This window comes from Heliconius melpomene, chromosome 14, assembly GCF_056956725.1.
Source record: "Heliconius melpomene rosina isolate 202511_hmr_F chromosome 14, ASM5695672v1, whole genome shotgun sequence".
In the NCBI taxonomy this organism is placed as follows: domain Eukaryota; kingdom Metazoa; phylum Arthropoda; class Insecta; order Lepidoptera; family Nymphalidae; genus Heliconius; species Heliconius melpomene.
In genome coordinates, this window is record NC_140402.1 from 5546565 (window position 1) to 5565327 (window position 18763).

The following is an 18763-nucleotide window of genomic DNA, read 5'->3' on the forward strand; positions in this document are numbered from 1 at the left end:
CCGTTGAGTTCCACCACTTACAAGCAATGCCTTCAGAATTTGGCGGAAAGTAGGGAGCAGAGCGTCTTAACATTAGACTTCCTCTGCCTAACCTGCTACTTGCAGGATATAGCTTGAAGCTGAAAAAAAATAGCAAACAGATTATAATAGGTCTCATTTAATGAGATCGGCAAGTTACTAGGTTCTAATTCAAATGGGGGGGGAATCATGCTGGAAATACGTCAAAATAAAAGGAGCATTACGTAACTGAATTTATATTAAGTAAAAAAAAATACTACACCGTATAAAGTTTTATACAGAATTTTATTTCTGTCCGACCTTTTCCAGTTTTTTAATATAAAAAGTTAAACACAACTTATTATTTACGAAAGCTGGCCAAATAGCGCGTCATATTTCAACATAACTTTTACAACTCCAACAAATGGCAGGATATTTTCATTTAGCTTTATTTTTACAGTTCAAATTATATATGTTATTTATTTTTCCATGTGAACCTACTATTTCGTTTTATTAACATATATCTCTATGTAGAAACATTAATATAGACAAAATATTTTTAATTATATGGACTTTATTTGAAGCTAGTTATGGGGCACAAGCATGTGACTGTAAACGTGAAACAGTGTGGGTTCGATTGCCATTCGAGTAAATGAAATATGTAATATTTTCATAACTTCGCTTTGGTGCCGAGGCAAAGCGCGGCGTTAAGTTCCGCCAGTCAACTCGCAATGCTACCAGTATTTGGCGAAAAGTGGGAAGCGGAATGTTTTAACACTAGGCTCCCTCTGCCTACCTATATGCAAGAAACAGCATACAACTACAAAATATGGAATTAAAATTAAATTCTAATATTAATACTGAAACAACATTATAATTTATATAATATATCAACAGACGGCCAATCTTTACCGTTAAATCGACGGCAGAAGGTATTTCCCAATGGCACCCTAATAGTGGAGCAGACGCAGCGCGGCGAAGACGCTGGCACCTACACCTGCCAAGCCTCGAACAGACAGCGACATGTTGCAAGGAGAGACGTGGAAGTTCAGATATTAGGTAGGATATATAATTTTCCTTTTATTTTAATAAGTTAAGGTTCTTTTTCAGTATTTTGTTTATTGGTTAGGCAATAAAAAATTCTAATTGACAGAAACGATGACAGATATTTGAACGAATTTAAGTTTTTTTTTTTTTTAAGAAGAAGTATAGATTAGATATAAAAGTTTTCGACCTTAGGTTTTTAAAATATATATTTTTTATTCTTTTCACTAGTTTCAAACAATATCAACTATTTAAAAGATATATTTAAGCTTCATATAATTCATATAATTTATCATATATTAATGAACGTAGCAAACTTACAGTGAAAGCCGAGTGGGCACACGTTGGTATGGCAATTATCGTTAATTAATCCTAAGAGACGTCACCCGCAGCCGCCATGTTTGTTTTTACGATGCCTGTTTTAACATACTGTAAATAATATATGTTGGCTGAAAACATTTGAAAATATTTGATAAGCCTGGGTTTGTGCTTTTGTTTGCTTATTTTAGATGTAATATTATAAAAAATGCTTACCTATTAATGAAAGTTATCGTCGGTTTAGAATATAAACCAGCCTATCCAGCAAATTCTGAGAAGAGACAGAAAATGTATTTAAAAAGCTATGAATGTATATTATGAGAAGGTACTTTTTACGCAAAAGTCGATTTTTTTTTTTACTTTTTAGAATAGTATAAAAATGTACAAAAAAATATCAACACAGCGTATTTAACAGGTTTACACTCGACGATATTATAAAATATGTATTTTTTTAAATAATTATGCTATTATAACAAGGTTAGTACACTTTTTTCGCTTTTTTTCAATTTTGGTGTTAAAGCCAAATTAGAGTAAAAGATTCTCATTTGCTACAACAAGATTTAAATATTCATAAAATCACAAATTCAAGAAGAACGATATTACTCAGCAGTAATTCATTAAATTTAGCACGTTCACCATTTTTTAATATCCTCTAAGGCTCTGACTTCTCGGTTAATAGGCTAATAAAATAAAAAATAGTATAAATTTTCTATTACCTAAAATTAAAAGATGGTACTAAAAAATTTCAAACGGTAAAGAAAAATTAATTTATTGAAGAAATTAATTAGAACTAAGATTAAGGTCGACTCGGTCAGCACACATATATCATGTTTTCAGTTCAACCGAAGATATTGCCAATTCAGCCTTTGACGAATTTATTAAGGGAGGGCATGAGAGCGGCTATTTCCTGTCAGATATTGGAGGGCGATTTGCCGATTGCATTCCGTTGGGAGAAAAATGGACAGCCTGTGACGTCATCGCCGTACGCCCCCAGTGGTATTATAACTAGAAGGATGGACGAGTACAGTGCTTCTTTAGTGATAGAGCATATTACCTCGCTGCATAGTGGCAACTATACGTGCATAGCATCAAATGTCGCTGGTTCTGAAAGGTTTACTGTGCCGTTAACAGTTAATGGTACGTGGTTTTTTACAAAAATACTGAAATATCTTTTGGTTTGTTTTAAGCTGTGTCCTGCATTAAGCTGATAAGCAGAGGGAATCTAATGCTAAGACGTCTTCGTCTGTTCCCCAATTTCTGCTGAATGTTCGAGACATTGAGTGTTGAATGGCGGAAATCAACGCTGTGCTTTTTACCAGACCGAAGGAATGGAAATATTAATAAGTAATCATTCATTCCCTCGACTGGGAATCAAACTCACAGCCGTCACGTTGATAGTCATTGCGCCACGAAGAAAAAAATGAAATCTAAATTTTGTATTCTTTATTAAATATTATGACAGTACCTCCTCGATGGAGGTTGGAGCCCAGTGATGTGGCGGTTGCAGCAGGACAAGACGTAACTCTTCAATGTCAAGCTGACGGATATCCAAAACCTAATATTACGTGGAAAAAAGCTGTTGGTAAGAATATTTTATTTATTACTTATTATTTAATTGTTACATTACAGAATATTTTTTTATTTTCAATATAATAATTTATATTTTCAGTGTTATTCCACAATTAGGAAAAAAATATTTTTTTTTGAAACGTATAATATATATATAAATTTAGTATATATGTATTATATATAGTTTGTATTTATAAATTTAGTGTATATGTATCTATTTATGTATTTGGATATGTATTTACTCTTTTTTGTGATTATTATTTTTTATTTAAATTCTTAGTGATTTTTTCTCCTTTGATAACTGCACTGTATGTACTCTCTTCCCGCTATTTGACAGCCACCCACTTCCATTGGTTGGCTGGAAGAGATTTCTTTTAGAAATAAGCCCACCTTTGCTAACTAAACTTTTAATTTTGTATTTCCTATGTGTTTTAATGTGCAATAAAGAATATATAATAATAAATATTTGGGATTTGAATCCGCGCCTCTTGGACGGTTTCCAAGAGACGCAAGTTCAAATGCCACTACTTTCAAAATGTTATACGCTTTTAAAAAATTATTTTATCTAACTGCATGTCGAAAACTAGTCTATATTATTTAAAATTCTTACACAACCAACATAATTAAGTACTTAATTGCAATCTAGGTAACACTCCTGGAGAGTACAAGGACTTCATGTTTGAAGGCAGCTCCAGAGTTTTGGAGAATGGGTCCCTGGTATTCGAACGTGTTGCAAAGGACAGCGAAGGCCATTACCTTTGCGAGGCCCGTAACGACATAGGGGCAGGACTCAGTAAACTTATATTTCTAAAAGTTAATGGTAAGTCATTTTAAAATGTAATAAATTATCTAGTTCTACGTTTTAATATTCAAAAAACCTAGTAAATACAAAAAAAATAAATCAGCTTCTCGGAACGTCCGCAGAGGGAGCATAGTGTTTAAAATTGAGTGGCGGAACTTAACGCCGGGCTTTTGCCTTAGTACCAGAGCGTTGCAATGAAAATATTAAGAAAAAATAATTCTCAATAATTATGTCAAACAATTATATAGTTATTTTTATTAGACATCTTAAATCTATAAATTTAAAAGGAAAAACAAAAAATTTGATCTATATTAGAGAAAGAAAAATTCAAAGGCATTAAGAAATGCTGTCCTTTTGTAGATATTCTATAAATACCACTGGAATGTACGGATACTTGGCTCTATGACGGCGGACACGCGATGCTTAAATGAAAATTCTTTTCTACCATTACTGCTATATTGACTTTTAAAATTAATACTGCCTGGAAGAAAATTTACACATTAAACTCGCAGACACTTTTCAAATTGCAAAAAAAATACATTTGCAAGAAAATGATAGAGAAAGATTTTATTTTATTTTATTCGATCGATTAATAACGCTTAAATAGCATAGCAGAGACATTTTAAACTTTAATTCAAATAGGTATTTTAACATAGATGTTTGTGCTGATACTAAGCTACGTGGTTCACGTGGTACTTTGGAAAAAGCCCATATTTTATACTAATAAAAAAAAGATAAAAATATCTAATAATATTTTAGTTTTTTTATTGTATTTTAATTGTAGGACATTAAAAAAAAATCTTATATATATCGAAGATTTTATATTTTACAATTTTCATTAATAACTATTATTATATCATTTATACAATATTAATAATGAAAATTATTCTTAAGAACTCTATCTGCGTGGTCGTTTTACTTATTAAAAGTATGCTACATATCATAAAAAGATAAAATGTATATGAAATATTTCATTTCTTCAAGTGGTAATCGAACCCACAACCGTTCGCGTACAGTCACACGCCTGAGCCTTTGCGCCACGACTGGCCTGACTGACGCTTACTTTGTTTTGCTTATAATTTAAAAAATCATGTAAAAACTAGTCTTCTATATATATATAATCAAAAGGTCACTCACTCATCACGAAATCTCAGAAACTACATGTTACATAGGAGTTATTTATAGGACGTAGGTGCTCCCTAAGACGGGAATTTGCAATATTCGACTTCTAAGGGGTTGTTTTTGGGGTCGAAAGTTTGTATGAAACTCCGTTACTAAAAATGCTAGGAGGTATTCATGGAGACAGAATTTAATAATAACGTAGTTCACGCCGGCGAAGCCGCGGGCGGGCCGCTAGTACTCTATAATAATATACTTCCACGGTATAATATACGATCGTCACGTCTTCCATATAACATATGTTATAAGATAATTAGACACAAACCAGAAAGGCAACAAAGGGCTCAACAGTGATCGGCGGAAGTCGTGCGCGTCTGTGCAGAAAACTCAATGGTCCTACGTAGCAATACGTCTCCTCTTTATTGGAAAACGAGACAGTTGGCTTCCACTAGAATAACTTCGTGTACGTGTTTGTATTCGACGATATTGGCTTTTGTCGAGCAAATATATCTCTATCCATTACCTACTTCGTTGACGTTCCGCAAACTGTCTAAAACTATATATGTTAGTAATTTATCGCACTCTGATTACGTTAGTTTTGGGGGGAAAGGTTTCGTGTTTGGCGATCCTGCCCGCCTTTGTTGAGGATTATACTCGTGGAGACGATCAAATAACAACAACGTGAACAAGAGCTTAATTAAATTACAGTGTAAATACATTTGTTATATTGAATCACGTTATGGACGATCTTTCAATTTATATTTTTATTTAATAAAAATACAGTGCACTGGTAACCAGTAAAGTCTAGAAAATTGGATAATTTTGAAGAAATTGCGTAAACTTCAAGGCAACCTCAATAACATTGCAAATTACAAAATTTCCCCACGTCCTAAAAAGGAACAAAACAAATCTTATCGTAAATATTGACGAGGATTACTCGGAGCCCAAAGTAAAACATGGGTTCGATTTATGCAAAACTAACAAGTTTCTAGGTGCTTTGGCACTCGTATAGTTTCCTTAGTTCGAACCTCGATTCGGTCACGTTCCGGGCAGTTTGTAAACATTTTAGCTTTCGGGCCAATCGTATTCAACCAATTTTATTCTGTATATACTGCCAGTGCTCTTGTGAACTTAAATATCACTAGCACAGTTAACTGAGCAAAGCTTAAGTAGATTTTGTTAATCTTTTTCATTGTTTTACGTCCAATGATGTTTTTATTAAATGTTGTTTATAGCGCCTGCTCGATTCCCAATGAAGAGTAAGACAGTACAAGTAACTGCTGGTGAAGCAGCGCATTTACAATGTGCTGCGTCAGGTGACGCGCCCCTCGAAGTTAGCTGGCGCAGCCCTCATCATCATACGATTGCTCATCATTTGGATCAGAGGTATCTAATTTTTTGTATTTTCTAGCATTGATTCATTCGATCGAAAGGCATAGAATTCACAATCAAAGAAAACTTGGTGCCGTTCTTATAATGAGAATATATGCCAAATAATAAACTGTTAAATTTGATATAGTTCGAAAAATATATAACATTATTATTTTACTAAACCCTTAGATATACAATACGAGAGCAAGTATTAGATGATGGACTGGTGTCTGAACTGAGTATACTTCAAACCTATCGACAAGACACTGGAGCCTTAACATGTCGAGCTTCAAACGCGTATGGCCAAGACGAAATGTTAATACACTTGGTAGTCCAAGAGGTAAGAATCGACCCCATATGTTATCAACTTAGTTTTTTACATTTATTACAATTAATAATTTAAATTAACTTTATGACAGGTTCCAGAAATGCCAAAAAACATAAGAATCATAGATCAACAATCACGATCTATCCAAATATCCTGGACTCAGCCGTATGCTGGGAATAGTCCTATAATCAACTACATAGTACAATATAAGGAAGCACCAGGTAACTTACATAATATTTTTTTCCTGGTGTTAAGACCCTCCGTTCCCGCTTTTCTGCCAAATGCTGGAGTCATTGTGTGTTGAGTAGTGGAACTCAACGCCTCGTAATATGTACTTAAGCAACAAAGTATAATTTATACTTAATAACGTTTCAGAGCCATGGCCTACAACACCGCAAAAAGTAATAGTACCTGGAAGCGTTACATCGGCTAGTGTCCAAAATCTCCAACCCGCCACATCATATCACTTACGAATAATTGCCGAAAACCGTCTCGGACAGAGCGAGCCCAGTCAGCTGGTGCAAGTTACTACAACTGAAGAAGGTAATTCATTTGCCTGGAGTAGGTATACCAGTTTCATTGTAACTCCAAACAGAAGTTACCGACAGGTTTAGTTTAGATGCATTTAGTTTGGTAAACCAAATACTATGTCGATTGTTTGAATTCCAAATGATCCAGAGGATATTAAATTATATGATAATAAAGTTTACATGCACAATCGATGTATAATATAGTTATAATAGAATCGTAAAGAATTGTCTGTAGGTGGAAGATATATGAGAACAAAATATTAGAATTTTTGACTGTTTATCTGTACGTTTGGTTCCGCTAATCTCAGAAGAGGCTTAACTGCAATTAAATAATTACAATTTTCACTATTTTGATAAGCCTCCCTTAATATTTAGTGTTTGTATAATTTCAATCGGTTCATAAATGTAACACGATCAGTATAAGGAACCTAATGTTAAGGCACTCTATTCTCCATTTTTCGTCGTATTTTTCCGCGACATTGCTTGTTGAGATGTGGAACTTAACACCGCACTTTATCTTGTTACCAGAGCAACAAAATAAAAATATTTAATAATTCATTCTCATGGGCACAAACCCACACTCTTGGGGTCCCGGCCGTTACTTTAATATTTCCTCAATATTTTTCACATTATTAAATAAGTTTTATGTAAATTTTAGTACCGAGTGGTCCACCTCTAGACGTGCGGGTGGAAGCCAAAAGTTCAACAGAGTTAACGGTCACTTGGGACCCGCCGCAGCGAGATCTTTGGAATGGAAACATTTTAGGATACTACGTGGGGTTTCAAGAAGTAAGTTCTATATAATAACTCCTGTAAAGTACACTAATTTTTTCTAATAAAAATAATAACTTTATTTAGACATGAAGTATCTAAATAAAATTATTGCACTATTATTGTACTAGAGCGAAGAAAATGGAAATATTAAGTAATATAAGTATTTTGGCGAAGATAACTAAAATGCTTATTCTAAATTTCCTTTATTTTTTTTCCAGTTAAACAGCAATAGCACGATATTGAGTGCAAGTGGTCCTGGAGGAGCTTCCTATACTGTCAGAACAGTGGAGGGTACTGGGGTGGCGCGTGCTCGTACCACTTTGTCTGGTCTGCAAAAGCATGCAGCTTATGCAGTAGTCGTACAAGCATATAATAGCCGAGGAGCTGGACCTGCCTCGCCGCCTACTACTGCCACTACTATGGAAGATGGTGAGATATTACCTTGGATTGTGCGAGTACTATATGTATATGTTTAATGAAATTAACTTTAATTATACTATTAATATAACCACTTTTACGCGAAAATTACTGAACAGATTTAGGTGAAACTTTACAGTTATATAGCTTATGCATTAGAATAATACTCAGGCTACAATGTATATAAGTATGTAGATTTTGTATAATTCAGCTATTATTTAACGGTAGCTTTAAGCAGGCGAAGCATTTACGTCGCTTGTCGTGAAATTATTAAAAAATTAAGAGACGAATTATAAAGCGGGATACATATAATATAAACATTTACAAAAATAAATTTCATCATTTTCTAATATCATTCCTCTCACAGTTCCAAGCTTACCACCCGGTTCCCTACAATGCAACGCGCTGAGTTCCCAGTCGGTGCGCGTCACGTGGGAGCCGCCGCCTATGCGTGGGCGTAACGGGGTGCTGCAAGGGTACAGGGTTACATACGCCCCAGTCACAGATTGGTATGGTAAGTATTTTGGATTTTTGTTTATAACCAAACAAAATTTAAGAAACTTTTTTTCAGCTTTACGCTGTATCTCGCTAATAGCAGGCAGAAGGAAGCAGACACTATGATCCTCAATTTCTGCCGAATTTTTGAGGTATTCTGTATCGAGTTGCGGAACTCAACACCGCCTTTTGCCCTACTACCAAAGCGAATAAATGAAAATAGTAATAAATAAAATATTCTATTAATATTACTTATTAACTAAAACAAACATTACAGGAAGCGAAGAAGCAGTAACTAAGCAAATATCAGGCCTGCACACGACTCTGTCTGGTCTTCGTCGATACACGAACTACTCGGTCACAGTGTGTGCCTTCACCGCAGCAGGTGACGGCGTGAGAGCGGCACCTGTCTACTGTCATACTGAAGAAGATGGTATAAATTTATTTTTACATTTTAAAATATATTTAAATTAATGCTTTTTGTACAGCTTCCAAGCTTTTTTTAAAGAATATTATCCTTAGGTGCTTGTAGCTCTTTAACTACTAATCTGATTTCATGAAACATAGCAAAGAAGCACTGCAATCAACTAGGCTTTTGATTCAAAAACCTGCACTCAGGAGCTACGGTGCCAAAGACAAACCCACGGACAGATAGACTGACACGCGAAATTTAAACTTTTTACTTTTTGTGTCGGGAGATAAAATGAGCTATATAACTTTTGGTTAAAGTTTAACATTTAAAACCGTAATTTTATTAAATTGGTTTTAAATTTAAAATATCTATTAAAAAATTGCTTTGCTGTATCCCTCTTATGACAGGTTAAGCACAGGGAACCTTTCTCCCCAATTTTTGAGACATTCACTGTTCTTTTTCAGTTCCATCAGCACCAGCTGACATCAAAGCTGTAGTGTCTTCGCGAAATAAAATTTTAGTGTCATGGTTGCCACCCGCCTCGCCTAACGGTGTGCTCGTGGGGTACACGCTTTATATGAGCGTTATTGAGGATGGTCGTGAGGTACGAAAAGTTTTCGTTTTTACCATTTAAATATATTTTTACACCAAATCACTTATTTTGGTTACCGCCTAGTAAAGTTTACTGTAAGTTCTAATAAACAAGTGGTTGCAAGGCTTTTACGCGGCACCGTTGTTTTCGTCTGTGTAAAAGTTTGTAATAAATCACCTATAAACTTTTCCATTTACTTTACACAGTATTTTTTTAATAGATCCCTAAAAAAATGTATTAACATGAAATGAAAATTATTCTGTTGCATAATTCAACATAAAATAGGAAAAAACCTGAAATATATATTTTTTTATCTTCACGCTAACATTCCCAATATACACTTCCACCCTCACTTTCCACCGAATACGAAAGACGAGGTAGATGTGACTTACGTGTTAAGTGGCGTAACTCAACACCGCCCTTTGTCTCGGTACCAGAGCGAGGAAAATGAAAATATTATAATTTTATTTCATTTAGTGGGTAACGAACCCACAACTATTATATTTTGTAAAGAACAAATTTCTATATAAAAAACTTACAGGAAGGAACACACAAACGCATGTTATCACCGAGCACGCTGTCCCACGAGACGGCGCGCTCTCCGCCGCGAGCGACGCATCAGTTCTGGGTGTCCGCCTCCACCAGATTGGGCGAAGGAGACGCTACCAGGGTCGTTACTGTACTACCTTCTGATACTGGTAAAAAAATATATTAATATTTACTTATATTTTTATATACGTATCACTTTACAAGGAAGAAAAACTAAATAAAAAATCATTTCAAAGTAAAAATAATAATATATATAATAAAAAATAATTCAAATAAACTTATTGCTTGCAACAATCATTACAGATATATCAAAAATTTTGACATAAAAATTAACTTAAATAAATATTAATGATACAATTACAGTACCTGCAAGAATAACATCATTTAGTAGAAGCATAGTCACGCCGTGGAAAGAGAACATATCTCTAGCTTGTAATAAAGTGGGAGTCCCGATACCCTCCACCACCTGGAGCATGAATGGCGCCCTGCTAGAATCCACTTTGAGGAAGAACGTTACTAGCGACGGGACTCTAGTAATTAGGTACTTTTCCGTTTTTTATTTTCATAATAAGTGAGTCGGAGTGTAGGCTCCCTCTGGATTCTACTAGGTTCCCTTTGCCCACTCTGCTGTATGCGGGAGCCAAAGGTAAAGCTGATTTAATATGCAAGAATGTGTATAAGTAAAATATCAAATTTGATAAAATTTCTGAATTTTGATATGAAATTAAAATTGAACGATTTCTTCGCCTGAAAATCGAACCCACAATCTTTCGCGTTTACAGTTACATATTTTTAGCCCTGCGCCACGACTGGCTTCAATGTGAATAGTTCTAAAATTACTATACAGGGTGGAAGAGGCAGCGCTCCTTTTAGTGAAACTGCATATAGGGTAAAATATTTCAAACCCAGAACTAAAAAAATTTATTAAGGTACCTCAATAGTTTGGACGTTTTTTTTTTTCATTTCACGATTTTTATCCATACCTGTATTTCGTATGACGCAAACATACGTATGCGACGTTGCCGCTTTGACAGTTAAGTGTGTGCGTGCCTATGTTATACTTTACAAATGACGTTTTATTTTAAAACGATATTTTTATTATTTATTTTGTTTGAAAAAATAACTTTTTCATTTTTGGGAATATTTTTTTTTTCTGAATTATATTAGGCTTTTACAGAGTAGTTAAAACTGTGGTTTCATTTAAAGTGGTGCGGACAATTCCACCCTTGTATATTTAAATAGTGGTATGTTTATGTACTTTATATAATATACCTTTTAACTGTCCCCAGCATGACACAGTACGCTGACAGTGGAAACTACACATGTCTGGTGGAAAACGCTCACGGACGGGACGAGGTCACTTATGGCGTAGAAGTTAAAGTGCCGCCGCAACCGCCTGTGCTGGCGGTCGTCGATTCTTATGCCGACTCTCTGCATTTACAATGGAGCGACCAGGGTGATGGCGGCAGTCCTATATTAGGTATGATTATATTTAAAATAATATTTAATATTTAATTTTACTGATATTACTATTTTTCCCTTTTAATTTCTCAGAAAAAAATACAAACAAAAATTCAATATAGCAAATATAAAAATCATTTATTTTTTATTATTTATAATTTCGTTAATTTATAATAAGTACAATTATCTATCAGATATATTAAAGTAGAAACTGCAACTGCAACTTTTCTTATGTTGATAAAAATAATATTTCGGAGCAATTGAGACACCTTAATCGCGTTAAAACTGGCAATACTTTAATTTCATAATAATATTCCCAAAAAAATTCTAGGCTACGTAATAAACTATAAACGAGAACATGGGGATTGGGAGGAGTTGCAAGTGGAAGCGGGAACTTCAGAGCATGTTTTACCAAACCTCTGGTGCGGAACCCGCTACCAGCTGTACATAACTGCCTTCAATCGTATTGGGACTGGGCTACCTTGTGACATCGTACATGCGTATACAAAAGGCACAGGTAATTAATTAATTAATTTTTATTTTATCTGTATCTAAAATTATTTGATGGACAAGACAACTTGAGTGTTACTACAAAATGAGCGCTCATTTCATATGAAATATATATATTTTTTTGTATGAAATAATTATTTTGACTTTTCGATTTTTTTCTTTATTTACGTTGTAAATTTCCACGCGAATTTTTATAATTGTAGGTCTAAAGGAAGGTCCTAAAGAATTGTGCGCGAATTCCATATAATGCAACAAAAACTTGATTGCGTTGATTTAAAATTTTTGGTATATTTGTTCTCCAAAGCAAAGACTTGAATGTTTATTAATTTCAGGTTGATATATTTACGCCATCTTGCTATAAATGGTATTTACAAACGGACAGACGCACAACAGTGATGCTGTAAGAGTTTAGTTTTTTCGTTTTGAGGTGCGAGGTTAAATATATTTTATTTTTCATGTTTTAGTGCCAGTAAAACCGAAACATTCGCAAATGATAACCCTGAACACGACTACAGTGACGGTGTGGCTGGACTCGTGGGGCGATGGTGGATGTGGTATTCTATACTTCGTTATAGAGTATAGAGAGATAAGCCAGTCACAGGTTTGTTGATATCATTTTTAATCAGTTTTCTTATCTTATTTTCTATAACTTATTAAGATATCACACTTTTGAATTTAAATGAATAGTAATATTTAAAACGCGCGGAGCGCGTGCCAAGTTCTGGGTTTCAGAACTGGCGAGCAGCACCGTGTGTTATTTTACACGAACCATTTGAAGCCACTTTTTACCTATTCGTAACTCAAAAACTATTCCACCTAAAGCTGTCATATTTGGCTCAAATATTTAGACCCCCTACCTGTATACGTGCATAAAATTTCATAAACACAGCTCAAACAGTTATTTAGATAATGACGTCCAAAAATCGTTAATTTTTAGGGGGGTGACTGACCTATAGACCTTAATGTTAACCAAGTTCCAGATGACCTGGAATGGTGAAATTTAGCATCCGGTTAAGTAATTGGGTGTATGTAAAGGGAAAAATCCCAAACTAGTATTTTTTTAATATTTTCTTATAATTTTTCAACAAATAGATTCAATTAGGAACATTTACTTATAGCGCCTGTAGTGAAAGCATAGCAATCAAAGTTCATGATAATTGATTTTTAGGCTTAGCGCCTGCCAACAAAATAAGAGCAATGCATTATTTATATATGTTGCTTTAATTTATGTCACGCGTTAGTAAATATTTTATTTGTTTTGTAGACTAACTTCACTATTACTTACGTAAGCCATCTAAAACAACACGATGCTTTCAAGTATATTCTAAGATAAGATATGTCTCCATTTGTAGCTAAAAATGACTCTAATTTATGTCCTGAGAAAGCCTGCCATCATGTGGACTTCAAGGGCTTCACGTAAAAATATACAAATATAATAAATGGATTAACATCCTTTATTATTATTTATTATAATTTAAACATATGTTTTAGTACTTATTATACTAAGAGTATTTGCATATTCGATTAACGTATTTGATATTAAATTATTATTACAATATTTAAGTATTAAGTCCTATATAAGATCCTATAAGGGTTCTGTTTTATTGCTTTCGAGGTACAGAATCCGAAAACAGAAAAAAATACACTAAAAAAATAAATATAAAAAAATAATTATATTGATAGAAATATAAATAAAATTTAGAATAGAATAGAATAGAATAGAATATACTTTATTGCACACATAAAAGAAATATATAGAAAGAACAACACAAATAAAATTTAAAGAAAAACACGTATGCAAAGGCGGTCTTATTGGTTTAAGCAATCTCCACCAGACAACCTTTGAAACATTACGGAAAAATTGTAATGAGGAGAAAGGGGACAACGTCTCAGTGCAAATCTTATGAAATATAATTAAATATTATATAATATATAATAAACTAAGTCAATAATATAAAATAAACTTACATAAAATGTGTTTAATTTAATAATAATATACTATCTGTAAGGTCAGTCGTGGCACAGGGGCACAAAGTGTGACTGTAAAACCGACTGGTTGTGAGTTCGATTCCCATTCGAGGAAATGAAATATTTATTTCCTTGAGTTAAACTTATATTTCCATTTCTTCGCTCTGGTGTCGAGGTAAGGCGCGGCATTGAGTTCCGCCACTCAACACGCAATGCCTCCAGAAATCGGCGGAAAGTGGGGAACGGAGTGTCTTAATTCTGGGTTTCCTCTGCCTACCCTGGTGTGCGCGAAATACATCATGAAGCTGAAAAAAAAAATTATATTTCCACCAAGGCAAAGCGCGGCATTGAGTTCCGCCACTCAACACGCAATGCCTCCAGAATTCGATGGAAAGTGGAGTTACTGAGTGTCTTAACACTAGGTTCTCTCTATCTACTCTGCTGTATGCGGGATACAACGTGAAGCTGATTTGATTTTTAATTTGATATATGCAGCCTACCAGCTATCTTAACAGAAGTAATTATAAAGTAATTATTAGCAGTAAAAAATAAGTAATTGTTAATAAAAAAATAAGAGAAAAAAAGAGAAAATTAAAAATTACTTAAACAAAATAATAAAAAATAAATAAATCCACTTTACGGTGTATCCCACACCTAGCGGGGTAGACAGAGGGAACCTAGTGTTAAGACACTCAGTTCCCCTCTTTCCATCGAACTCAGGAGGCATTGCGTGTTGAGTTATTTCAGCAAAATAATAAAATTTGAAAAAAATAATAATAAATATATCAGATTTCTAAACGCAGCATTCATTAATTACTTTCTAATCTGACAACTGTCATTTAATCAACATCGATATAAATGAATGTATTCAAATTCTATTCTATTCAGATTCTATTGTAAATTCATATGAAAACTAGCCAAGTCAGATTTTATACATAAATAAAGTCTCCAAGTTGTAAGAAGAGTGGGCATTTTCAGTTGTTATAAAATATTTTATATTGTTAAAAATAAATTTCAGGACTGACCATTGAACTTGGCATACATTTACATCTCACTTCTTTTATCGCTGAAAGCATACGTTTTATTACAGAACTTGGCTTTCATTTTACATTTATGTTTTTGATGGGATGTTATTTTCTATATTTTAATAAAACGTCATAAAATCTTAGAAGCTTTTTAAACGTAAAATTTAATCCTTAATTATCTTAGGTGGCAATCGAACCCACTACCAGTCACGTTTACAGTCACACCCATGTGCCGCTGCGCCACGACTACCTCTACATATAATAATAAAGTGGATTATCATTTTCTAGTGGCGTCTAGTATCAAACAGTGTGCAGGCAACAGAGCGAGTGTTCAGCGTGACCGGGCTCAGCGCCGCCACGCACTACCAGTTGCGTATAACGGCGCACAACAACGCGGGCCACGCTTTGGCACTGTACAACTTTACTACGCACTCCTTAACTGGCAGTAAGTTATAACTTAATAAATACACTAAATACTTTTATTTTAAAAATAAATTAATATAAAAAATATATTTAAAAATATTTAAAAAAATACTCTCTCCGACGGTGGGACAAGGGCCCAGGGCATCTACAGTTTAAAACAACAGAAAGTAATACAAATAAATTACATCAATAGTGCTGGAAGGTGAAGTATCACCAGCGGTACCGGCAGCAGGAAGCAGGTCGCTGGGAGGCGCTAGAGTGTTGCTGCCGGCTGCTTTGTCGCTGCTCGTGCTCGCCGCGTTGGTGGCAATCGTACTTCTTGTTAGAAGAAATAGTGAGTATTTTAAAATATATAAAAAATAATATTAATATTGACAGTCCGGGTGCTAGTGCTGGGCCGAAAGTAAAGATTTCTGAGAAAAGATATCTTTGCACCTTTCTATGAAGAAAACAACGTGAAACTGTTTTTAGTGCTTGATAATTTAAAAAAATATTTTAATATAATACTTAGTTATCAAATTGAACACAAAGACACAAATTTTCCACCAGAAGCAGGTCCAACCGAGACTACAGCGCCAGAAGCAGCAGTGGGGGAGTCTCCGTCAGTGGCGCAGTTACAGAACAAGGCTAACCGGGACCAGCAGTATTTAGCTGCGCGCGCGCAGCACCCCGCACCACCTCATCATTATAAGCACGCCTCTAACGGTATACTTATAAAACCCTTCTAATTGGCAATAGCAAAAATAAATGTTGAAACACCAAAAATTAAATGTTTTCTTTGAAATATTTCTCAGGAGAAAAGGTTAGATTTTTTTTATTTTAAAAGTATGTGGATTTTAGATTTTCATTTTTCTCTCCGGTGTTGAGGAAAAACGCGTTGAATTCCACCCCTCGACACACAAAGGACAAACGTCCAAAAACATTGAAAATAAAACTACGCCGATCGATCATTTAAACTAAACTTACTCTTCTAATTCAATATTTAAACAAATAATTCCAGAATACATAGAGGACATCTGTCCCTACGCGACGTTCCAGCTGACAAAGCCTAGCGCGTACAGCGAGAGCAGCTACAGCGGCAACGTCTACAGCGGGCCCTACCACTCCGTCCGGGGCTCCTTCGTCTACCACGACCTCAAACAAAACGATAAATATAAAGTAGGATCATTACCTTTTGTTTTGCTATAGAAACAGTGTTAATTTTGTAGTTTCTGAGGTCAAGATGATGTGAATGTTCGTTGGCTTAGATTGTAAATCTGCTAAATCCATTTTTTGTCCTTACGTACATTTTTATATTATTGAAAAGTGTAAGAATATAAATCAATTTTCAAAATGGTAAAAGCCTTCAAATAATATAGAAATTACCTAATAAGGCTATTGGCAGGTTAACAATTTAAGTCGTTATAATTTTTAATTTTTACCTTAACAAAGATAAATTACATTAAACCATTATTTTAGAATAAACACTTGTAGCAGATATGTGTGCCTATTGATATAATTAATAGTTAAGATACATTTTCTAGTATAATTAGTTAATTCCTGAATATTTCAGATTTGTTATGTCTAAAACTAATTTCTTTCATTATCTAGGGAAAAGAACCAGAATACACCAAAGTGAGGAGAAAAGGGAACAGACTGAGAGATCCACATTCAGAGAGTCAAGGTGCGTTCGATTATAATATAAAAATCTAAATAAAGCTTATCTATAAGTAGTTAGAGACATTAGTTTTATTTTACGTAGATGCACCTTCTATTACTAAGTTTAATTTAACCCATTTAAGTTTAAGTATTGATATTTGAATTTGACAAAATGATCGCCTTTTATGCAACCTGATGGGAGCGTAACTGGTGTTGTAATTTATAAAGGTAAGCATGCACACAATGTACTGTAATGCCGTCCTCGATTTATTCTTTGATTTTTCATCGTATCTCTAGTTCTTTCCATTCCTCCATGACTTAGAGAATGAATCCTCTCATCTTCTACGCTTCTAAATCAGCAATCATCGTCGTCGATCTGCCATTGTGATATCGTATCTGCTCATCATCAGGACATCACCATACATCTTTTCTACTCACATTCTTTACGTGCTTCTCGCTGTGACACATGGTACCACGATAACGACAGACAAAATAATATTTAATTATGTAATATATTTATAAAATATTATATTAATATAAAATATCAAACTCCCTCTTTTTCAGCACTACCTAATCGAATATATACTTATCAGTTTTACTCATCTTTTGTATTTATTTTATCATAAGTGTTGTATGGATGTTGATGTTGGCTGTCATTTTCTGTATTTCAGTAGAAAATTTTCTAGTTTTCAAATATTATTATTAACTAAAATTTACTTTGTCATACTTCACTTGAACTATTAGGCTAATTAAGCTGTCGTTAGCGTGTTACCGTACAGCGTCACGTCCTACAGGGTGTTCAACAAATCTAATATACGTCTTACTTCATTTTCAGAGTCGGACAACTTGGGGTCAACGGACTCGGAGGTGAAGAAGATACTAACGCTGCACCTGCCCATTACAGAGTACGAGGACGATGCTAGCGACGACGCGAGCGCGCCCCACTCGGACAGCGAGCCCGGTGCCCGCCTACGCCCCGCGCATCCGACCGCCTGTAAATTATTTACTTTGTTTTTATATTGGTTCAGGAAGCCTTAAAGCAAATGAACAAAGAAGAGAGTTATAGAGACATTCAAAAGGCTACGTTAAGCTTCGCCACATTTGAGTGGAATGTCTGGAATATCGGAATGGAGTGTATAACCTAGTGTTAAGGTTCCTTCTGCCTACCCTGGTGTATGGGGATACAGCGTAAATCTAAAAAAATAGAGACAGCGATATTATTACTTAGTATTATTTAGTATTTTTTTGTTTATTAGTGTCGCTAGCTATTAATAATAATTATTATTTTTTTATACATATTGAACCAATTACCATTTACGTATATACTACAAAACTCAAAACTTATTATTAATATCTGTTACAAAACAGACGCTTAAATTTTACTTTTTTTACGGGATAAAACATAAGAAAAATAAATAACT

The 18763-nt window shown here is 34.3% G+C and overlaps 1 protein-coding gene across 6 annotated transcripts in view; it reads left to right on the plus strand.

Moving 5' to 3' along the window:
- Positions 1-18763, plus strand: part of Dscam4 (Down syndrome cell adhesion molecule 4) — a 180072-nt gene that overhangs the window by 156454 nt on the left and 4855 nt on the right. For 3 of the 6 annotated variants that reach the window (XM_085197069.1, XM_085197072.1, XM_085197071.1), the window contains exons 13-36: positions 895-1056; positions 2197-2496; positions 2822-2941; positions 3575-3748; positions 6085-6235; positions 6410-6560; positions 6640-6769; positions 6924-7091; positions 7737-7867; positions 8071-8281; positions 8637-8783; positions 9042-9197; positions 9641-9780; positions 10310-10466; positions 10681-10858; positions 11607-11797; positions 12110-12295; positions 12753-12889; positions 15570-15726; positions 15898-16038; positions 16254-16409; positions 16705-16862; positions 17295-17367; positions 18178-18336. In XM_085197069.1, the coding sequence (XP_085053195.1) occupies positions 895-1056; positions 2197-2496; positions 2822-2941; positions 3575-3748; positions 6085-6235; positions 6410-6560; positions 6640-6769; positions 6924-7091; positions 7737-7867; positions 8071-8281; positions 8637-8783; positions 9042-9197; positions 9641-9780; positions 10310-10466; positions 10681-10858; positions 11607-11797; positions 12110-12295; positions 12753-12889; positions 15570-15726; positions 15898-16038; positions 16254-16409; positions 16705-16862; positions 17295-17367; positions 18178-18336 (3834 nt within the window). The remainder of the gene's footprint in view (positions 1-894; positions 1057-2196; positions 2497-2821; positions 2942-3574; positions 3749-6084; positions 6236-6409; positions 6561-6639; positions 6770-6923; positions 7092-7736; positions 7868-8070; positions 8282-8636; positions 8784-9041; positions 9198-9640; positions 9781-10309; positions 10467-10680; positions 10859-11606; positions 11798-12109; positions 12296-12752; positions 12890-15569; positions 15727-15897; positions 16039-16253; positions 16410-16704; positions 16863-17294; positions 17368-18177; positions 18337-18763) is intronic. The other 3 variants (XM_085197073.1, XM_085197070.1, XM_085197074.1) reach the window with 3 other exon arrangements.